General features: G+C 39.9%; 1 protein-coding gene across 4 annotated transcripts in view; it reads right to left on the bottom strand.

Moving 5' to 3' along the window:
- Positions 1–19,130, bottom strand: part of LOC109958243 (ankyrin repeat and IBR domain-containing protein 1) — a 37,680-nt gene that overhangs the window by 15,010 nt on the left and 3,540 nt on the right. For all 4 annotated transcript variants that reach the window (XM_020596754.1, XM_020596752.1, XM_020596751.1 and 1 more), the window contains exons 3-12: positions 18,128–18,428; positions 16,518–16,700; positions 15,662–15,779; positions 10,556–10,764; positions 9,533–9,621; positions 9,256–9,400; positions 6,739–6,905; positions 5,235–5,323; positions 4,231–4,361; positions 1,292–1,426 (exon numbers count right to left, since the gene is read on the bottom strand). In XM_020596754.1, coding sequence (XP_020452410.1) covers positions 1,292–1,426; positions 4,231–4,361; positions 5,235–5,323; positions 6,739–6,905; positions 9,256–9,400; positions 9,533–9,621; positions 10,556–10,764; positions 15,662–15,779; positions 16,518–16,700; positions 18,128–18,428 — 1,567 coding nt within the window. The remainder of the gene's footprint in view (positions 1–1,291; positions 1,427–4,230; positions 4,362–5,234; positions 5,324–6,738; positions 6,906–9,255; positions 9,401–9,532; positions 9,622–10,555; positions 10,765–15,661; positions 15,780–16,517; positions 16,701–18,127; positions 18,429–19,130) is intronic.

Here is a 19,130-nt window from a genome sequence, read left to right as displayed (position 1 = left end):
TCCCACCCAAATCGATAATCTTGTTGATAGTACTGCAGCCTTCCTGTGTAATACACTTGATACCATTGCCCCTCTGAAAAAGAAGGTAGTGAAACAGAGGAGGCTAGCCCCGTGGTACAGCTTGCAGCTTCGCTCCCTAAAGCAGGCATCACGAATAATGAAAAGGAGGTGGCGCTCCACTAAGTCAGCAGAGTTTTTCATAGCCTGGAAAGATAGTTTAATAACATATACGAAAGTCCTTCATAGTGCCAGAACCGCATTTTATTCATCACTGATTGAGGAAAATAAGAACAACCCCAGGTTTCTTTTCAGCACTGTAGCCAGGCTGACAAAGAGCCACAGTGCTGTTGAGCTTAACATTCCCTTAGATCTCAGCAGCAATGACTTCATGAGCTTCTTTACAAATAAAATCACAACTATTAGAGAAAAAATTGGTCGGACCACTCCCACAGCTCTCACAGATGTGCCATCTACTACAATGGCTTTAGAAACATCTGTAAGACCTCATTTATACTTGGACTACTTCTCCCCTATAGATCTCTCTGAGTTGACCTCAACAATTGCTTCATCTAAATCATCAACATGTCTCCTGGACCCCATCCTGACCAGGCTGCTCAAAGACGTCTTTCCCCTAATCAACACATCCATACTAGATGTGATTAACCTCTCTCTATTAACAGGTTATGTTCCACAGGCTTTTAAACTTGCAGTAATTAAACCTCTACTCAAAAAGCCTACTCTTGACCCAGGTGTCCTAGCTAATTATAGACCAATATCCACTCTCCCATTTATTTCCAAAATCCTTGAAAAAGCTGTTGCAAAGCAGTTATGTGACCACTTGCACAAGAATGATTTGTTTGAGGATTTTCAGTCAGGATTTAGAGTCCATCATAGTACAGAAACCGCATTGGTGAAAGTCACCAATGATCTTCTCCTAGCCTCAGACAAAGGACTTGTCTCCATACAAAATTTGATTTGATTTGAGAGGTACAGAGACAAGGAGAAGGAAGCATGGAGGGAAGGAGAACAGAAGATCTATATATTTCTTGATCATTACACTGTGATAAAATTAACCAAAATACAAGCTAATGACAGCTGTGCTGTGAGATCCTCTATACTGACATTTAAAATGTGTGATGAGAAAGTAAGTTGGAGAGATATGGTAGTGTGCCCTGACTATAGTGATCAATCAATCAATTGGGATATTGGAAATCAAATATGTCAACAACAGGCCAATCTGAAAATACAGACAGGTCCAGCTCCGTGTGCATGTGTGTGTGTTTATATATACCTCCTCAGTCATCTCTTTGGACTGCTCCTCCACCTGCTGGATCACCTCATAACGGGTGCAGCGATAGTAGCCTCCTGTCGATGAGCTGTGCTTTTTCCACTCCTCCAGACAGATCCAGCAGAAATCATACTTGCACTATTGGGAGAGAATGGAAATATTAGACTTCAATCTGTCACATCAAAACCTGGATAGCCAATTACTTATTCTGTTCCAGGTACCAGAAAATAAGTGAGTATGTTATGGTATGTGAAAATCATCCCTCCCCACAGACATATGATGCAGTTGATTTTTGTGGATTGTCACCTGGCTATTCTGACACAGCAAAAACAGTGAGTATGAAAGAAAGTCTTAAAAAAGACTGTATACCCTTTTTACTACTCTGAAAAAAAACTGAATTATAAGTGAATGATACCTTTAGAGTTACCAAACCTGCTAACCTGACACTGAGGATCTCTTACCTGTCTGTTTGATCTATCTCAGTCTTGATACAATGTTTTTCTTTTACAAATGGCAGAGTTTAAAAGAGAACACAGGCAGTTGACAAATCCTCACAGCCTGCTGCCACTAGAAGGCACTCACACTACATGTGAGATCTTCAAGTCCCATTGGATATTGTAGAACAACTACAGCCACTCCAATCTGGAGCTTATTTGGGTGTAAGTAATTTCTCTCCCCATGTTTCAAGTACTTCTGTGTGTGACAAGTTAGGCACAGCAACACAAAACCCTAAAGGCTGAGACCTCTGTTGTCCTGGAAACACTATGCTTACATGACACTTGAGAAAAATCAATACAATGTGAAAGAGAGGGGGTATAAATGGAAGGTGAAAGACACGCAAAAAGACAGCCTGTAAAATGGAGAGACTTAAGATAAAAAGTGTGAAGCACACCAGAGGGAAGGAAATGGCAGTGAGAAGCCAAAGCAATGTTCCTTGGCAACAATGAGTCTTGTGTTTCCAAGCAACAGGGGTAAAGCCATTTCTTAACAGGTAATAACAGGTCAATAGGCTGAGCCCTCTATGGCCTCTCAGCTTGGGAAAAACTGTTCCATTCTTCCCAAACTAATCTCCATCTCTACTCAGCCTCTTTAAGTGGGATGGAGACAGTGACAGGGCTGTCACAGAGACAAAACCAGCCTGGCTGGATGACTGCACTGTGCTCCTTTCATAGCCTGCCCTCCAGCAAGTGGTAGTAACAGAGACAGTCAGGCAACATGACTGTGTGATTATCAGACTCACCCCTTTCTCCCTCCACCACTGACTTTTAAAAAAAAATCTCAATCACCAATGTAGTACTCTTTTGTCTGTCTCATTTAGACAAAAGCTGCTGATGGACTACAGGACATAACTAGTTTCGCAGCTGTTTAATTGTTTGTGACCATGACTGCATCATAAAACAGGATTTGTAAAATAATCACTTATAGAGATAACAAAACCTGGCAGCTTAAATGTGATTAGATATATTTTCTGAGTGTACAACATGAAAAGTGAGGCTCTATGTTAACTTATATACACACTACAGCATGTTGTAGTCAAGCTACCGCAAAATCCAGACTATAAGCCGCTACTTTTTTCACAAGCTTTGAACCCAGCAGCTTAAACAATGATGCGGCTAATTTATGGATTTTTACGGGCTAACAAGCTTCATGCCGCCAATACATTCAGCCTCGTCACATCAGACCAATGAAAATACCGAACAGCTCACAGTGGACCAATGAAACTGTTCGAATTAAATCAAATGCACTCACACTAAATTCTTCAGCTCAGTCATTTTGCGCTTCATGCACACACCCTCATCATGGAAAACGCACAAAGAAATGCATATGATGCAGCTTTCAAGTTAAAGGCGATCGATCTGGCTGTCGAAGAAGGAAATAGAGCTGCTGCATGTAAGCTTGGCATCAGTGGATGGATGGTGAGACGGTGGAGAAGGCAGCGTGACGAACTGACTCAATCCAAAAAAACGACAAAAGCTGTGTAACATCTTTCTGTGTAAATATCTCATGTTACAACGTGGACACCTGCGGCTTATAGACAAGTGTGGCCTATATATGTACAAATTTTTTCTTCTTATTAAATTTAGTGGATGCAGCTTATAGTCAGGTGCGCTCAACAGTCCGGATTTTACGGTATGTTGAATTTAAAATAATAGAGCGATGCCTTTGTTCTATAGCGATCCTATTAATTTACTAGAACTAATGTAATTTCAACAAAGAGCAAACATAGGTCAGTTGTCAGTTTTGCTATTCTGTAAACTAATTATTAGCAAGGCAGAGTTCATTGAGGCATCTTGCTGAGAGCTTGCTGATGTGTGTTATTAGAGGGGGATTTTTGTCCTGTTATCAAAAGGTGAAATAAGTCAAAGATTATATTCAATCTAAGACAGGTGTCCTTGGAGATCAGTCTTGAATGTCTTTAACTACTGATAACAGTGTTCTTAATATGATAAAAGGGCATATGATTTTCCCCGGCTCATTACAGAGGGCAAAAGTGAAAAAGAAAGAAAGCAGCCTGATCAGTCGTAATAGATTCCAGTAGAAACAGAAAACAATGGGATTTGTATGATTTAAATGGCTGACTGTGAAGACTACGCTTCACTTAACACAGCAAAAGCAAAGAAAAACAGATATAAAGTGTCAGGAACATGTGTCTCATCGATTCAGTGTGGACTGACACATTTGATATGATTTCTATCTGCAGCGTGAGACAGGCATGAGATGCATGTAGAAAACACTTCCAAAATACTTTCAGTCCAGATTAGAGGTTATGGCTACTTTTTGAGTTTAAATTTAAACAGCAGTAGATTGTGTCCAATACACACATTTTTCATTCAGGGAAGTTGCCCAAGCAGAAAACAACCTACTCATTAGTGGCAAGAACAGCCTCTCAAATACCTACTGCATTAATAAGACAGGTGTGTGAACCCCCCAGCCCAACTCACCTTAGCACACTGCATGTGGTTGCAGCCCTCATTTTTCTGTATTGGGGACTTGCAATTGGCACAGGATTTGGAGTTAGTGAGCAGCCATAAGCAGTTGGCTGCATCTTCGTAAGCTTCGCTCACACCAGCCACTTCCAGAGGAGGAGGGGAAGATAAACAGAACAAATAAAGGCATAATGAGACAGAATGAGAATGGCTATTACCACAGCAGCTAAACAGACCACTGCACTGAGTGGAAAATTGTCCTGCTTGACTAATGTGTATTGCTTATATATTTTGCTAACATCTCTCAAGATGCTCTTGCACCCACCCACCCACACACACACCCACACACACCCACACCCACACACCCACACAGAGAATAATTGGCTATTATCAAAGCACCTCTGATGTGCTGTTTAAAATGCCAAGATAAAACAGAATCTTGGGAAATCGAAGGGGAAATGGTTCCAAAACAAAATAATTGCTTTTATCTATCTAATGTCACATCAACAAACTGGCACTTTGGAGTGACTTAGGTCATCTTAAATCATCTGTTAGATTGCCCACAGTCCAATTACTGCTTCTAAAGATTGTGTACTTTCAATGAGTGGGTTGTTCATTTTAATTAATAATTTATTATCAATGTGGTGGATTTTAATTGGCTTAGTGCTGAACACTTTGTAATTACTGTGGTTGAGTTCCAAACAATTTAGCTCCAAATCAATCACTTGACTACAACCCCAAAAAATAGAAAAAGAAGCAAATTCAGCCAAGAATTAGCTAAACTCAACTTCTCAGTAGCTTGGTACAATTATACTGGTATAAAGACTGAAAGATAAATTAAAATAAGTTAAATATGCAGAGACTCTGTAATTATTCTTTAAAAACATTCTACATTATGTCTAAAAAGAGCATTAAATTGGAAGTTTAAGTCAGAACACTATACAGTTTATAAATGCAGCTGTTACTTTGTCTGAAACACACCCAAAAAGTAAAAGAAGTATATTAATATTAATACTTACATTCCTCAGGTCTCATCTCAGTGACTTTCTGTAGCCACATCTTCCAGGTCTCACAGTCACAGGGTTCATGGGCCTCGCCTCGACACTCCCTGGAATACACAAAGACAGTTACAGGCTGGAGATGAATTCAACTATACTGAAGCAAACATTCTGCTTCTTGACTCCATATGAAATTAAGACAAATAATGAAAGCACATTCCCAGAGACACTGTCAAGACTGTAAACATCATAATCTTTATCTGCCTTTTAACTGAACCCATTTCTCATGTCAAGGGAAATCTACATGTTGGACCTGTGTCAGTTTCGATTATCAAATGAGTGAACTTGACAAGTGAACCTTAAGGCCACTTTCAGGAACCAGCGTAGTGAGGTATGTATGCCCAGCAGATCCTTTAAGTCGTGAGGTGGGGCAGGGCCTCCATAAATTGGACTTGTTTTTCCAGCAGAACCCACAGAAGCTTGATGGGATTGAGATCTGATCATTTTGAAGGGCTAAGCAACACCTTGAAATGTTTACATATGTGGTATGTGTCAAAGTAACATCCATATGAATGCCAGGACCCAAAGTTTCCCAGCAGGACATTGCCCAGAGCATCACATTGCCTCCATCGACTTGCCTTCTTCCTGGTGCCATCTTGTCCTCAGGTAAACAACAATGGTCCACATAATGTAAAAGAAAATGTGATTCATTACACGAGGACACCTTCTTCCATTGCTTCATGGTCCAGTCTGACACTCATGCGCCCACTGTAGGAACTTTCAGCAGTGGACAGGGGTCAGTATGTGTACCCTGTTCTACACAGCCCCATATACAGCGAGCTGCAATGCACTGTGTGTCCTGCAACCTGTCTTTTTCAGCAGTTTGGTGCTACAGTAGCTCTCCTGTGGGATTGGACCAGCTAGTTTTCGCTCACCATGCACATCAGTGAGCCTTAACCCTGTCACCCGTTCATTGGTTGTCCTTCCTTGGACCCCTTTATGTGGGTAATGACCACTCTACATAGAGTGGACCTGCTGTTTTGGTGATGCTCTGACCAAGATGTCTAACCATCACAATTTGGCCCTTGTCAAAGGCACTCCGATCTGCATGCTCAACCATTTTTCCTGCTTCAAACATGTGTTGCTGCCTAATATATTCCATCCCTTGACAGGTGCCATTGTAATGAGATAATCAATGCTATTCACTTCACCCTCCAGTGGTTTTATGCATCCAAGCAAACATGGTGTACATATGGGAACAAAGAGTAGTAAAAATTATTTATAACTATTTATACTATTTTCCACATTTAACAAGAAAATTAGGTTAGGATAGCATAAAGACTGCTATTAGCTATTCTAATTTGGATCATGAACCAGTACCTAGTTTACACCAAAGTCCTTGGTGTTCTAATCAGCCGGCTAGATTTCTGTCTTATGCTCTCTGATTTGTTAGTGCTGTTTGACAAACTCCAGGCCAGCTGTTGGACACCTTTTACTGTAGCACTAAAGTATATAAAATATTTACCAGCAGAAGAGGTGGCCCTTGCCACAATCTACAGCAGGAGCCTGAAGGAATGGAAAGCTAAGAGTATCCGAGGTGGAGGTCCCGGGACCCTGAGTGTTCAGTCGCACCGCCCTTTCACACCCCGCCTCGGGACACCAGTGGATTGCTGGATTGTTCTCCACAAATGCCTATAACAAAAGCAGAAACATAAGGCTAAAATTAATGGTCAATTCAACAATCTATTTTGTGAGGGTGACTGTATTGTATTTGTTTCTGCCACAACATTGGGAAGATCACTGACATAATCTTGTTGGTGTTAATTTCCTTTTTAACGATTGCAATGGTTCACATGCATGTGATCTGAATAAATAAAATATTTTTAAAAAGTTTAAAGAGTATGAGTAATAAAGATTAAAAAAAATATTTCAAAATGACTGTCTTGGGAAGGGTGGACCTCTTTTCAGCAAGTGACTTCACTGGTTGGTTTAGAGGTAAATCAGGCCATCACCAAGTGGAAGGGAGGCAAAGTGGCAAAGACGTCACTTTTTTGCAAGTTTGTATTTTTGTTTGTTCAACAGCTGCCCAATAAACTGCTAATACAGTCTCTGGTACTGGCAGATTTTATTGTATGCGTGATTAATAAGCATTATGGTTGTTGACTTGTCACTCTGGTCAGTTATGTATGTGTGAAAAGCTCAGGTCAGCCCTTGTGTAAACAGTAACTGACATGGGAAAAAATCCAGTCAAAACCAAAGTGGAACAGACTACATCTGCCCTTCAAATTACGCAGGATCATGTGTAAATCCCAGTTCCCTTATTTTATCATTCCTCACTCGACCCAGAAGTTCATCTGGTCAGCCATCTTGAAGAATGTTAAAAAACTCTTGTTCCTGCTCTGAAGAGCAAGGAGCAATGAGGTTGCCTGGTGGAGTCTTGAGCAGGACACATAAGAGCATCCTATGTGAAAGTCCTTTATGAACTAACACACCTCTGTGTAGGAAATCTGTTGGTGATTGGACCCTTCAGAAAGTCCTTTATGAACTAACACACCCCTGTGTCGGAAATCTGTTGGTGATTGGACCCTTCATATGAAGGAGCAGAGGAAAGGACATCTCGTGTCTGTAAAATGTTTCTCCTTGATTCCTCTCTCCTCACATTTTTTCCACATCTTACATGGACTAAGACAAGAAAACGATGCAAGTAAGGAAAACATGGATGCAATTAAGGGAAATGGGATTTACCCTATGTCCCCTGCCATGATGCACACCTTCAGCTAGGAACTAAAGTGGCAGATTAGTGCTGTCAAAAATATTGATTTTTCGATGGACAGATTCTGAATATTTGAAAATGTTTCAACACTCATTTTACGTAGTATTGATACACCGATACCACCTGCGCTTTCTGCCTCTCTCATCTCTCTGACAGCGAATTTACACACGTGCGCGCACACACACACACACACACACACACACACTCAGGTGCGGTGTCTGCAACCCCTCCTCCTGTCACTCACTGACTCACAGTGCTGTCTGCATCTCGTCATTCGTCTTGCTCCTGTTGAATTTTACACTAACAACAGACTGAGGTATATTACAGGGTTTGCTATGGACTTAGCTCATTACATGTGACAAGAGCAGAGCCTGCGTGACCGTTTTTGGTTGACAAAGAAAACAGCATTGCTCTGTAGTATTGCTATACAGCAGTACTAACAACAAATTCAGCAAACGCCTGGAGGACCAGCACACCGACCTCTATAAAGATTTTCAAGAGGTTGGTGACAGCTCCCATTTCAGCATCACTGAAGCATTTAACAAGATGCCCCAGTAAACTATTAAGTTTGTTGTCTTGTTGTTGGCCCAACTGTCATTTGTAATTCACAAAGCTAAGCTAATCCCCCTCAGAGCTGTCAGGCCTGAGGAATCTCAGACAGCAGAGATTCAGTTGATAGGAAAAAAATTAATTAGTAAATTAAGTTAGATGCCATTGTGCCTAACAGACAGTATGTGTGACAACCTCAGAGGATCTTGAACATGTGTACTAGCCCAAAAAAGAATATTGTTCTGATTAATGTGGAAAAATGACTAAAGTACAACCATTTTGCCTATCGCTAATATCTGCTACAGTCATTCTACTGTTCTCTGCTACTAGCCAAGAAAAGTCACACCCCATTGTCAAGTTATAGTCTTGTTATACAGGGTGGGTGAAAAGTAACTTGCCATTAAAAACTGACTATAGAACTTGTAGTATCACTGGATGAAAACAGCCTCTAAACAGACTATAGTAAATAGGATTTCATATGAAATCTGAACTATATGGCTCACGTTTCATGTCCAATAATATCTCTTTACTTCTACTGGTGTTTGCGGCTTTGTGATATTCCATGTCAACCAAATGATGACCAGTGATCCCAGTGTTTGCTCTACATTGAAACTGAACTGCAGGAGTGTGTGTTTATTTCTCAGAGTGCTAATATAATTTCAACACTCTGTGTGGGCTCACGGTCACTGTGTTAACAGCTACGTTTTCCATCTCATTTACCTTAATGTCAAACTGCAGATAGCGCCTGTCCATCTCTCTAGACACCACACTCTCTATGACTTCCACAGGAACTAGCTGGTAGCAGTCGTAGGCTGGGCAGAAGATGTTGTGAGCTTCACCTTCTTGGATCTTGAGATTTAGAAACCTGAGGAGGTATACATAAACTTGAGACAGTGAGTAGCTACACAGAAACCTATGAGCAATTTCAGTGGATGAATATTAAAGACATCCTAATCCAATCCACAGAATCCCCAAGCCAAACCAAATTACAGCATACCCTTCCCAGCATGCTCTGCAGAACTCGTGGCCACAGGCCATGTCAACCGGTTCCTCAAAGACTGAGATGGAAGACATGCAGATACCACACTGTAAGACAAAAAGTAAAAAGATACAATCTGACTTAAGGCCACAGTGCAAACTGGTTCAAGATCTAGAAAAATAACCGCTGCCATAAAATATTCTGAGCAATTCTTAAAACTCTCTGTACACTTTCAAAAGGCCCTCCATTACAATTCATGTATTATCTGGCATAACCCTTCGAATGAAGACCCACACACTTTTTTGAGAGAGACTGGCAGTGTGCCTAAACATACAGAATGGTAATCATAATGGTTGATTCGGGACAAAACAGAAGTGAAACCAGGCCACGACGATGACGACCACTCCTTAGCATGTGGTTTACTGATTCCTATTCTGTAATCAGATGCATTTTATCACACTCACAGAAACTTGAAACACAAACAGACACAAACAGGGACAAACACACACTCAACTTGTTACAGTGAAAGACTGACCCTTACAAAGGAGGCAGTGTAGTTTGACAACTTAAGTACTGATTTGTGAAAGAGCAGAATGTGATACAATCAGCTGTAACCTTTAAACAGGCCCTTGAATAGACCCGATCGACTGGCACAGTACAGTTCTTAGGAGCAGAGGAAGCCCTATTTGCGTTTGTGTGAGAGGCTGCTAGCAATATAATGTTGGGGGAAAAAAATGCAACATTATGTGCTTCAGTGCTAATTTTATCCTCTGCTGCTATAGTAGCTTCTTGGCCAGGAAAACATTCTGCTCCCTGGGACCACTCATCCTGAGGTTCATTCATCTGATGGCTCTTCACTGATTACTACAGTTAAACTTTCTGTGCAACTGTTCTTGGTAAAACTTGATTCCAGTGCAATGTTGCAAGTGGCACATATGAACTGTGCCCTTGTAGAAGAACTAAGCCCACTTCAGTTTCTCTCTTTACTCCTTATTTAATCTGGCAAACACTGGCGAAAGGGAGCCTAAAGGTGCCTCTCACCAGAGAACACTCCTCATCGGCAGGCATGAGGCTGATTTGGTCTGAGGAGGTGATAGAGGAGCGGGTGGTGCGTGGCGTCCGGGGTGAGGTCAAGGTGTCCCAGGCATTACAGCCACTTGGAGGTGGGTTGGGCATATGAACCCCTGAGCGTTGGCAACATTCCTCCGCATTGTTCATCCAGGCCTCTAGGAGCTTCTCTCTGTCCCAGTCTGATGCAAAAAAATAAACATATAAGCGAGGAGAAAAAAAAGTTAATTAAAAAATGTAATCAAAGTAAATGAGAAACCTAAAAGTTTTTTATGAGCACATAACAATGAAGTATGAAGAACAAGTTTGGATGACAGTAAAGAGGGAAAAGAGATTTCTGCTGTCAGACAAATGAACAATGTAATAAAAGTCTGGGACATAAAACTTGGCCAGTAGGGTTGGTCCTTTAAAGAAACATGAGCTCCAGAATTTTTAAATACAACTTCCTTCATCCATGTGACAGACACAAACACCCAGTTACACAAAACCTCTAAAAACATAGCACCTCTGATCTAGAATCACAGGGCTGATACAAAAACTGTGTATTCTAATCCAAAAACAACACATAGAAGAATTTCCATTCAGGCTAGGATTCTTATTTCATCCATGCAAGGAAGTATTCACATTATTCAACATTTTTTTCTGTTCATCCCATCTTATATTTGTAAGGACTGCTTAAGCACAATGGTGAATCCACCAAAACCCACACGAATCCCACAGCAGTGGCAACTAGACCACCTAAGCCTTTCAAACTCCAAACACCACAGACCTGCTGCCATCTGGTTTTCTGTTTTAGAATAGCTGTTTGATATCAAAGAACAGGTCTGAGAGCTATTCAGTAAAAATGCTGTGTGACTTGTGGACTGTGCCTGAGCCCAAATGTTCCTACAAAAAAGTCCCCCCATCCTCCCGTCCCCCAATAAAATAAGGAACAAGAAGGTCAACTGTGCAATTAGGCCATTATCAGCCGGGAGACACATTTCCTCACCAGTCAAAAGCCTCAGACTGTAAATGGCCTCGTTTAGATAATGAATATTGCAACAATTTCCCTCATCTCCATTAAATTAAAATTCATCAATGACTATGACCCTATCTTCATGCCTTTGGCCATTAAGGGGATTCTGAAATTAAAAGTTTTCACATTTACTCTTAAATATCAAAAATTAGCTGGGAAATACAAATGATCACAAGTATAGAAAGAGCGACAGGCTGGCATTTTAGTGGGAAAGCACCAAGAATTGTGATAAGAAAACTGAAAATATAATTATTATTATGTTTTAACAAGAAATTGATATACAAGTCTAAAACCCCCTTTTCTGGAAACTAACAAATAAATACTGAAATGGACCATGCCTATTAAACAGACAGACAGACAGCATTCCCATGATAGAGGTGAGTAAATATAGCACCATTCTGGGGTCACTCTCCCCTCTAAGCTTCCAAAAGTATGTCTGATATGTAGCACACACAGCTGCACAGCCAGCCACTCAGTCCACTGAGTTAGGGTATTTTAAAGAAAATCAACCCGCAACTGTGACACATTTCTGAAGTTTCCTAACATAATCTGAGGTAATTTCAAATTAGGTGGAGTAAAGGTTTTCATCATCTTAAAATCAAATGACACTGTTAAGTGAAGCTATTCAGTTATTCAGTATGTGACTGATGTTTGTGGGCATGAACAATGTGGCGAAATGAAATCCTTCACACTCCCCAAGTTAAAAGGCTTTCAGTGATTTTACCTATTGGTAATAAGTGTTTCGGATTGATTTGTTGTTAGATATGTAAAACATATTTGTTAACTTGAAACTGACTGGACAGAATTATATGTACTACACACCATCGATCCATCCATCCATTTCCTTCTGCTTATCCAAGATCGGGTAGTAGTGGCAACAGGCTCAGCAAGATAGTCAAGACGTTCTTCTCCCCAGCAACATTTCCCAGTTCCTCTGGCAGGATTCCGAGGCATTTCCAGACCAGATGAGATATATAATCTCTCCAGCGTGTGCTGGGTCTACCACGGGGTCTCCTACCAGTTGGACATGCACGGAAAACCTCCAAAGAGAGGTGCCCTGGAGGCATCCTGATGAGATGCCCAAACCACCTCAACTGGCTCCTTTCAATGTGAAGAAACAGTGGTTCTACTCTGAACCCCTACACACTATATGAGCTACACCTTGTCACTCTAGACTACTTTCATACATTGCATGCCTGGAATATAATCTGTAAAGACACACTTATGGGTATGTCCATCATAGAGACCTCCCGAAACATGACAGGCCATGTAACATTCGTCCCTGGTTCTGCATTTGTTTCCACTGTGGAGAAATTACACTGTGCAAAATTTCAGCACCCTTCTGGGGGTAAGTACAGAAATGAAGTTCCAGGAAAGTACAGTGGGTACAGACAGAGCTGTAGCCCGTGATTGATTTTATGTCAGCATCTTCATATCTCAACTATTAGCATTATAAGCACTGCATGTAAACACACACTCGCTGGTTTAGACGTGAAACTATCGAGGACTTCACTTGTTGGTTTACAGATAAAACAGGGACTTGAGCTAGCGGACTAAAGGCAAAGCAGTGAAGATGTCACATTTCTGGAAGCTTGTGTTCTGCTTGTTCAGCAGCTGTTTGATAAACTGCTCATACAGTCTCCATTAATGGCAGATTTAGCTGCACTAAGGAGCACTGTGAGCCTTGACTCATGTCCTCTGCTCAGTTGTATGTGTGTGAGTGTTGGCATGTGTGTGTGTGGAGCACAGCCTCGCCCTTGTCTAATTAGAAAAAGACACAGGGAAAAATAATTGAAAAGCAAAGCCGAACACCCCACATCAGCCTATGAGGGTATGCCAGGTGAAGGTTATGGGAAGCAGAGTCCTGGACTGGGTCAGGTACCCACGAAAAAAAAATGATGTGTAACAGATGCTGTGAATCAGTATTACTGCTAGTTAAGATGAGAGCTAGCAAAAAATGTATGTTTTTTAAGGTTAGATGTCATTTCTGGTTGAGAATGTAAATCAATATGGTGGATAGTTTAAAAAATGTATTTTTTTAAGGTTAGATGTAATTTCTGGTTAAGAATGTAAATCAATATGGTGGATAGTTATGATGTCTCCAAGTAACTAGCTAGGGTTTGTTCAAGAAAATAATCACAGAAAACAAAATGCTCTCCAAGTAACTAGCTAAGAAAATAATCACAGAAAACAAAATGCTACAGTCAGTGGGAGAATGCATTAAAGCTGCTCTAATACCATTCATGGTATTATGATTATGATGATCTTCACTGTCAATGGGTCTCTTTCACCAACCGTTAAGAACAAACGTGTTTGTAAAACCTACTTACAAAGTTTTCACAAAGATATGGGCATTCACTAATGTTTTATTTGGGATTTGTTCTTAGGTCAGAACAGAAACTATGCACACTCAAGAGTGCACTTCTGCACATTTGAGCACTGACATTTGTGTGAAATAACTGGTTATTTAGTTTTCTTCAGTTCTCCAGTTATGTGATATTATAAGATTTAAGTTACAATAACAGTTTTTTCACATTATTTCATTATTTATTTAATATTTTTCCCATTATTTTACAAAGTATTGTGGTCTTTTAAAAACACTACACTAAAAATTACAGCAAGCAATTAAAAGCTTAAAAACAAACAATTAAAGTTAATCTAAATTTAACAGTGTGAATATTTGTATCTTAGAACTAGGAAAAGCAAACACATTTATGTGTATGTCTTCATTTCTAATTTCTGTTAATTTCTTTAAATGTCTCTTAGATATTTTGGACAGTGTGTAAGCATCTGGTTGTCCAGCACCGCATCTGAGAACAATGGCGCATTCCTGGCTTTCTCTTTTCTGCTTGTGTGTGAAATGTGTGCACGTGGCCCTGCAGTCTCGTGCCTTTTTATGGGCATTGGTGGGATGTTAACCTATGCTATTAAGAGCAACTGGCACATGCTTTCAACTTAATAACACATGGGATTCATCGCTATAAGAACACAGGTGGGAACAATTCTGCAGTTTAAGATTGCGTTGATGAATCAGATGCAGACTTTTTTAGGACCTTTCTTAAGAACAACCTATGAAATAATTTAAGAAAACACTTAGGAAGATGAGACTCATTGTTCCTATGACAAATGATGTTTTAATTATTCACAACATTATTTTTTAAAAGCAGCACAATGCATTTGTGGATGCAGATATCCACAAATGCATTGTGGATATCTGCAAAAAATGTATTAAATGATTTAAAATAATTTTGTAAATGAAAATGACTAGTAACAACTAACTTCAGAAATGCATGTTCTTCTTGATGATAACTGCTATTTCAGATATCCAGAATAAAAATTCTGGATGCACATGGATGGCAAAAGTGATATTATTTGTCCTAGAAAGAATGACGTTGTGGATATCTGAAATGTTCTTCACTAGGAAGACCTGAATTACAGGTATCTGCAATATATATCCATTCCATTGTCTAAATGTAAAAATGTCTTGCCGTACACAGTCACATACACACAGGCCTTCACAGTGATGCATAAAATACCCCAGAAAAAAAAATCAAGTGGTGTGGGCTTTTTAAAACTCAGGATATAATAAGGGACTTAAATGCACTAAATTAGTTCGAACATAGATTATTGCAATTTAAGCAATAAAAATGTTGACTTTTCTAAAGAGGAAACCAATTAGAATTAGTTATTCTTTTTATGAGATGTCTTATTTTCTATTTTGGATATTTACTCTTGCTCTTTAATAATGCAAAATAGTGTAGTTTCTTATCCAATTACTCAATTAATCAAGGGATTAATCAGAATACTCAACTTCTAAAATAATCAACAGCTGCAGCCCTCTTGTATACTGTACATAATATTGTTTTAACCACTAAGCTACCTTGATGGTCATTTTAAAGGTCCATTAATCAAGATTTTACATGCAGTCTGATAAATCAAGTAAAAAATGAGCCTGAGTCTCACTAAACCCTCTAGCAGCTGAAAAGACATTAGGTAGAGTACCTTTAAGAATTAACAGATACTAGCATGTGGCCAAGTGTTTGTCTGTGTGTGTTTAGTAGTACCATGGGCCCGAAGCAAAGCCTCTGCAGTGAAGAGAGGGGCCTGAAGCATATCTGCTGTTTCCACTATCAGCATGTCCTTCAGCCTCCGTAGGTCTTGAGGCCGCAGGCCTTCATACAGCTAGAAAAGATGGCAGGGGAAAGGAAAGGATAGAGTAGAGACAAGATGCAGACAGGGTGATGACAAGAGGAGAATAAGAGTGGAGAGAAGGAACAGAGATAAGGGAGCAAAAAGGAACAGGACAGGTTGGCAAAGAAAATTAAAGAGTAGAGAGAATGTAAAAGGGTGAAATCAGGGGAAGAGGCCGAAGGGAAGGAAAGGGAATAGAAAGAAAGATAGGAAAAAGAGAACAGAATTATTAAAAGAAAATCAAATAAAGACGATTGGTGACACGTGACTAAGCCCGGCTTAATGAGCAAACAGACTGTTGATGATAGAAGTCACATGCCTTATGGCACACGCATTTGTGTGATTAATTTGTGTGTGCATGTGTGTCTGTGTCTGTGTGTGGAAAGTGATGGGCTGGCCAGGACATTTCTAGCAACATTTTAAACACTGGACTAGAGTCAAATAATGCCTGATTTAAAGAAGACCTACAACAACAGAACAACAAACAACAAATGATGTACTCTAAGGCTTAGGGTTTGTCACCCCTGTGTGGGTTTGAGTATCTAGGGTAGCTTACTCAAAAGAGTTTTATCTAAAAGTGCAATAACAATGATGGGTCTTTGTTAGATTTTTCAACAATAATGGACGAGATACACAGACATTTGGTATGGACATGTTGTGGCCGACACAAGTTGATGGTGACAAACTGAAAGCTGTATACCCACTACCTCTTGATATATTATTCTGTACCTCTCTTCGGTCGAGAGCAGCATACTCTGCCTCGATACCCTCTGCCTCAGGGGCAAGAGAGAAGACCATCTGCGACTCTAGGCACAAGGCCAAGTCCTTGTGGTGCTGCTTCTCTGCACAGTCACATGGAGTCTCACGGTTTTCATTCTCTGCAAACAGGTCCGCATCTCTCTGCAGCAGGAGCTGAGCAAGTGAAAAGAAAGGCAAATTTTGTCTTAGAAAAATGGGCAGATGCTATATAGTTAATGTATTACAGTTCACTGGTTATATATGTAGTTTGATATACCTCAAACTGTAAAAATATAATCACAATTATTCAGATATAAAAATCATGTGGTCATGGATGTTACTTGTAATTCCCCAGTTTCAGAACCCATAAGCAGATTTATGCATTTGTGCATAAACATAAGTGTTCACTTTTAGAAGTATAGTGCCCACAAGTCCAAACCACACATTCTGAAGAGATGTTTTGCTCTGAGGAACTCAGAATATTCATGATTTAAAAAACTAAACTTTGATTCCATGCATTGAGGGGCAGAATGACTCCCCACCGACCCAATGCATTTTTCATCTCTATCATTTTCCCTGTTGTCCATATTGTAAATACATTTATTTAGCTTAGAACAGGCTATTTCTCATGTAAGCTTTGTTCTCTTTCATTTCCAGTAACTCAGTGAACTGCGGAATTCCATTCCTTCAGATCGAAACTGAATTAATAACTTGGATTAATAAATTCATCATTAGAGTGTAGTCTTTTATAAAAGATTTGGTGCCCTAATCTAACAAGGTATTAAAATATTAAATTAATATTCATAAAGTGTAGTCATTTGTCCTACAGAAGTGCAACATTTCTTAAAAGTGGTGACACAGTGTCTTGACTGTTACTGAGGTGCTTCTGAACATTGAAATATGAGCATTTCTCACAAAAGCTGAGTCTCTTTAACAGCACAAATGTTGCATAACTATGAATCAAAAGAATTGAAATAAATGATAGTGGATTGTAATTTGATCATCTACAATTAGTTGTGCAGACACAGTTGAATCTATCTAATAAGTGTTCATACTGTACACTAAATCCTTAATCATGGGGATTACACAGCTAGGTTTATACACAAAATCCATTCCAAAACTAAGCTCAAGTCTTCACAAAGGCACATATTGGGAAACACACCATAGTAATTTATTTGACTTTTATATGTGATGCATCCTATCCAAGGAATTAATAAAGATGTACTGTTGCAGACAGCACGGTCCCACAACTACATCCAAGCCGGGCTTTGATCAAACTAAATATAATGGATGTGACCACACGGCCATGCAAATTATCATCCATTTACAATGGCTGCAACTGGATCTACAACAAGGCCATACACCAGCGACTATCCTGCAAATATTCATAGTACAAAAGGGCAGATATTGAATAATGTGTGTAAACATCGGGGCTCCTCTGGCCCCTTTTATCTTCCTTCCACTAAAATTGTTCCCTGTCTTAGTGAAGCTCCTCAGTTTCCATCTATGAAGCCTTTGATTTTTATCTAATAAATGTCATACTAGTGAATATTTTACATTAGCCCAGACTGAAAAGTATGCATAGGACTCTGGAATCTCACCTCAACACAAATCTTCATGCCTGAGGCAGCAGCGTAGTGCAGACAGGTGTTTTTCTTGTTGTCGGTGGCATTGATATCAGCACTCTCATACTCTCCATGGTCCAGCTTTGCTCCGGTCCATGACAGGATCATATGTAGACATTCTGCCCGACGCTGTTCATCCTCATATGGCCGTGAAATCCGAGGTTGCAGTGCCCCTTCCGAGGTCAGGATCTGGGGCCCCATGCAGAGGAGGTGCAGAGATGTCTCATTGTGTACATTGCGCTTGTTAGGATTTCCATCTTTGTTTAGGAGAAAAGACCTAAACGAATAAGACATGAACAGGAATAACAGTTTATTTCAGACCTTTGCTCATTGGAAATGGTTTTGCATTGAAGGCAAGCTAGAACATTTTACTTCTCATTTCCATTTTGGTCAACAAAGTAATATAATGGGGTTTTCAGCTTTGTCTATATGTGTTTTGTTTTGTTTTTTCTTCTCAATTTGTAAGCTTATTTGGGACCACAACAATTTTTACAACATAACACAAAAACCATAACATCAGACCATAACAAACCTAAAAGGTGGAAATAGCCAGTCTTCTGTTTAGTGTAACTGTATATTCCACTGCGTTTTAGCCATGTGCTTCATAATATCTGAAATGGAATCTACAGGATTACATGGTACAGACCCCCTGTGAAAAGGCACATTACACCTCAGGTAAATTATAATCCAAATTAGTTAATCAGTCTGGGTGTCAGAATTTCTGTGCTTTATGTGAAAACTATAATCATCAGAATCATATCTATCCATCCAGCTGTCCAGTCATAGATTTTCCTTCCATTTGACTATGCCATTGCCTGCTGCCATTTTACAACCCCCTGCATTTTTTAAAGTCATGTAGAAACACAAAATTGAGAAAGCATCTGATAAGCTCCGCAAGGAGAGAGCCTGAGCGGAGCAAAAACAAACACACACAAGGCTGCTAGCTTGTGGGATGAGGAGCTCATGGAGCTCCATGCTG

Source organism: Monopterus albus, unplaced genomic scaffold, assembly GCF_001952655.1.
Source record: "Monopterus albus unplaced genomic scaffold, M_albus_1.0 scaffold31.1, whole genome shotgun sequence".
NCBI lineage: Eukaryota > Metazoa > Chordata > Actinopteri > Synbranchiformes > Synbranchidae > Monopterus > Monopterus albus.
This window is presented reverse-complemented; position numbering and strand designations above follow the sequence as displayed.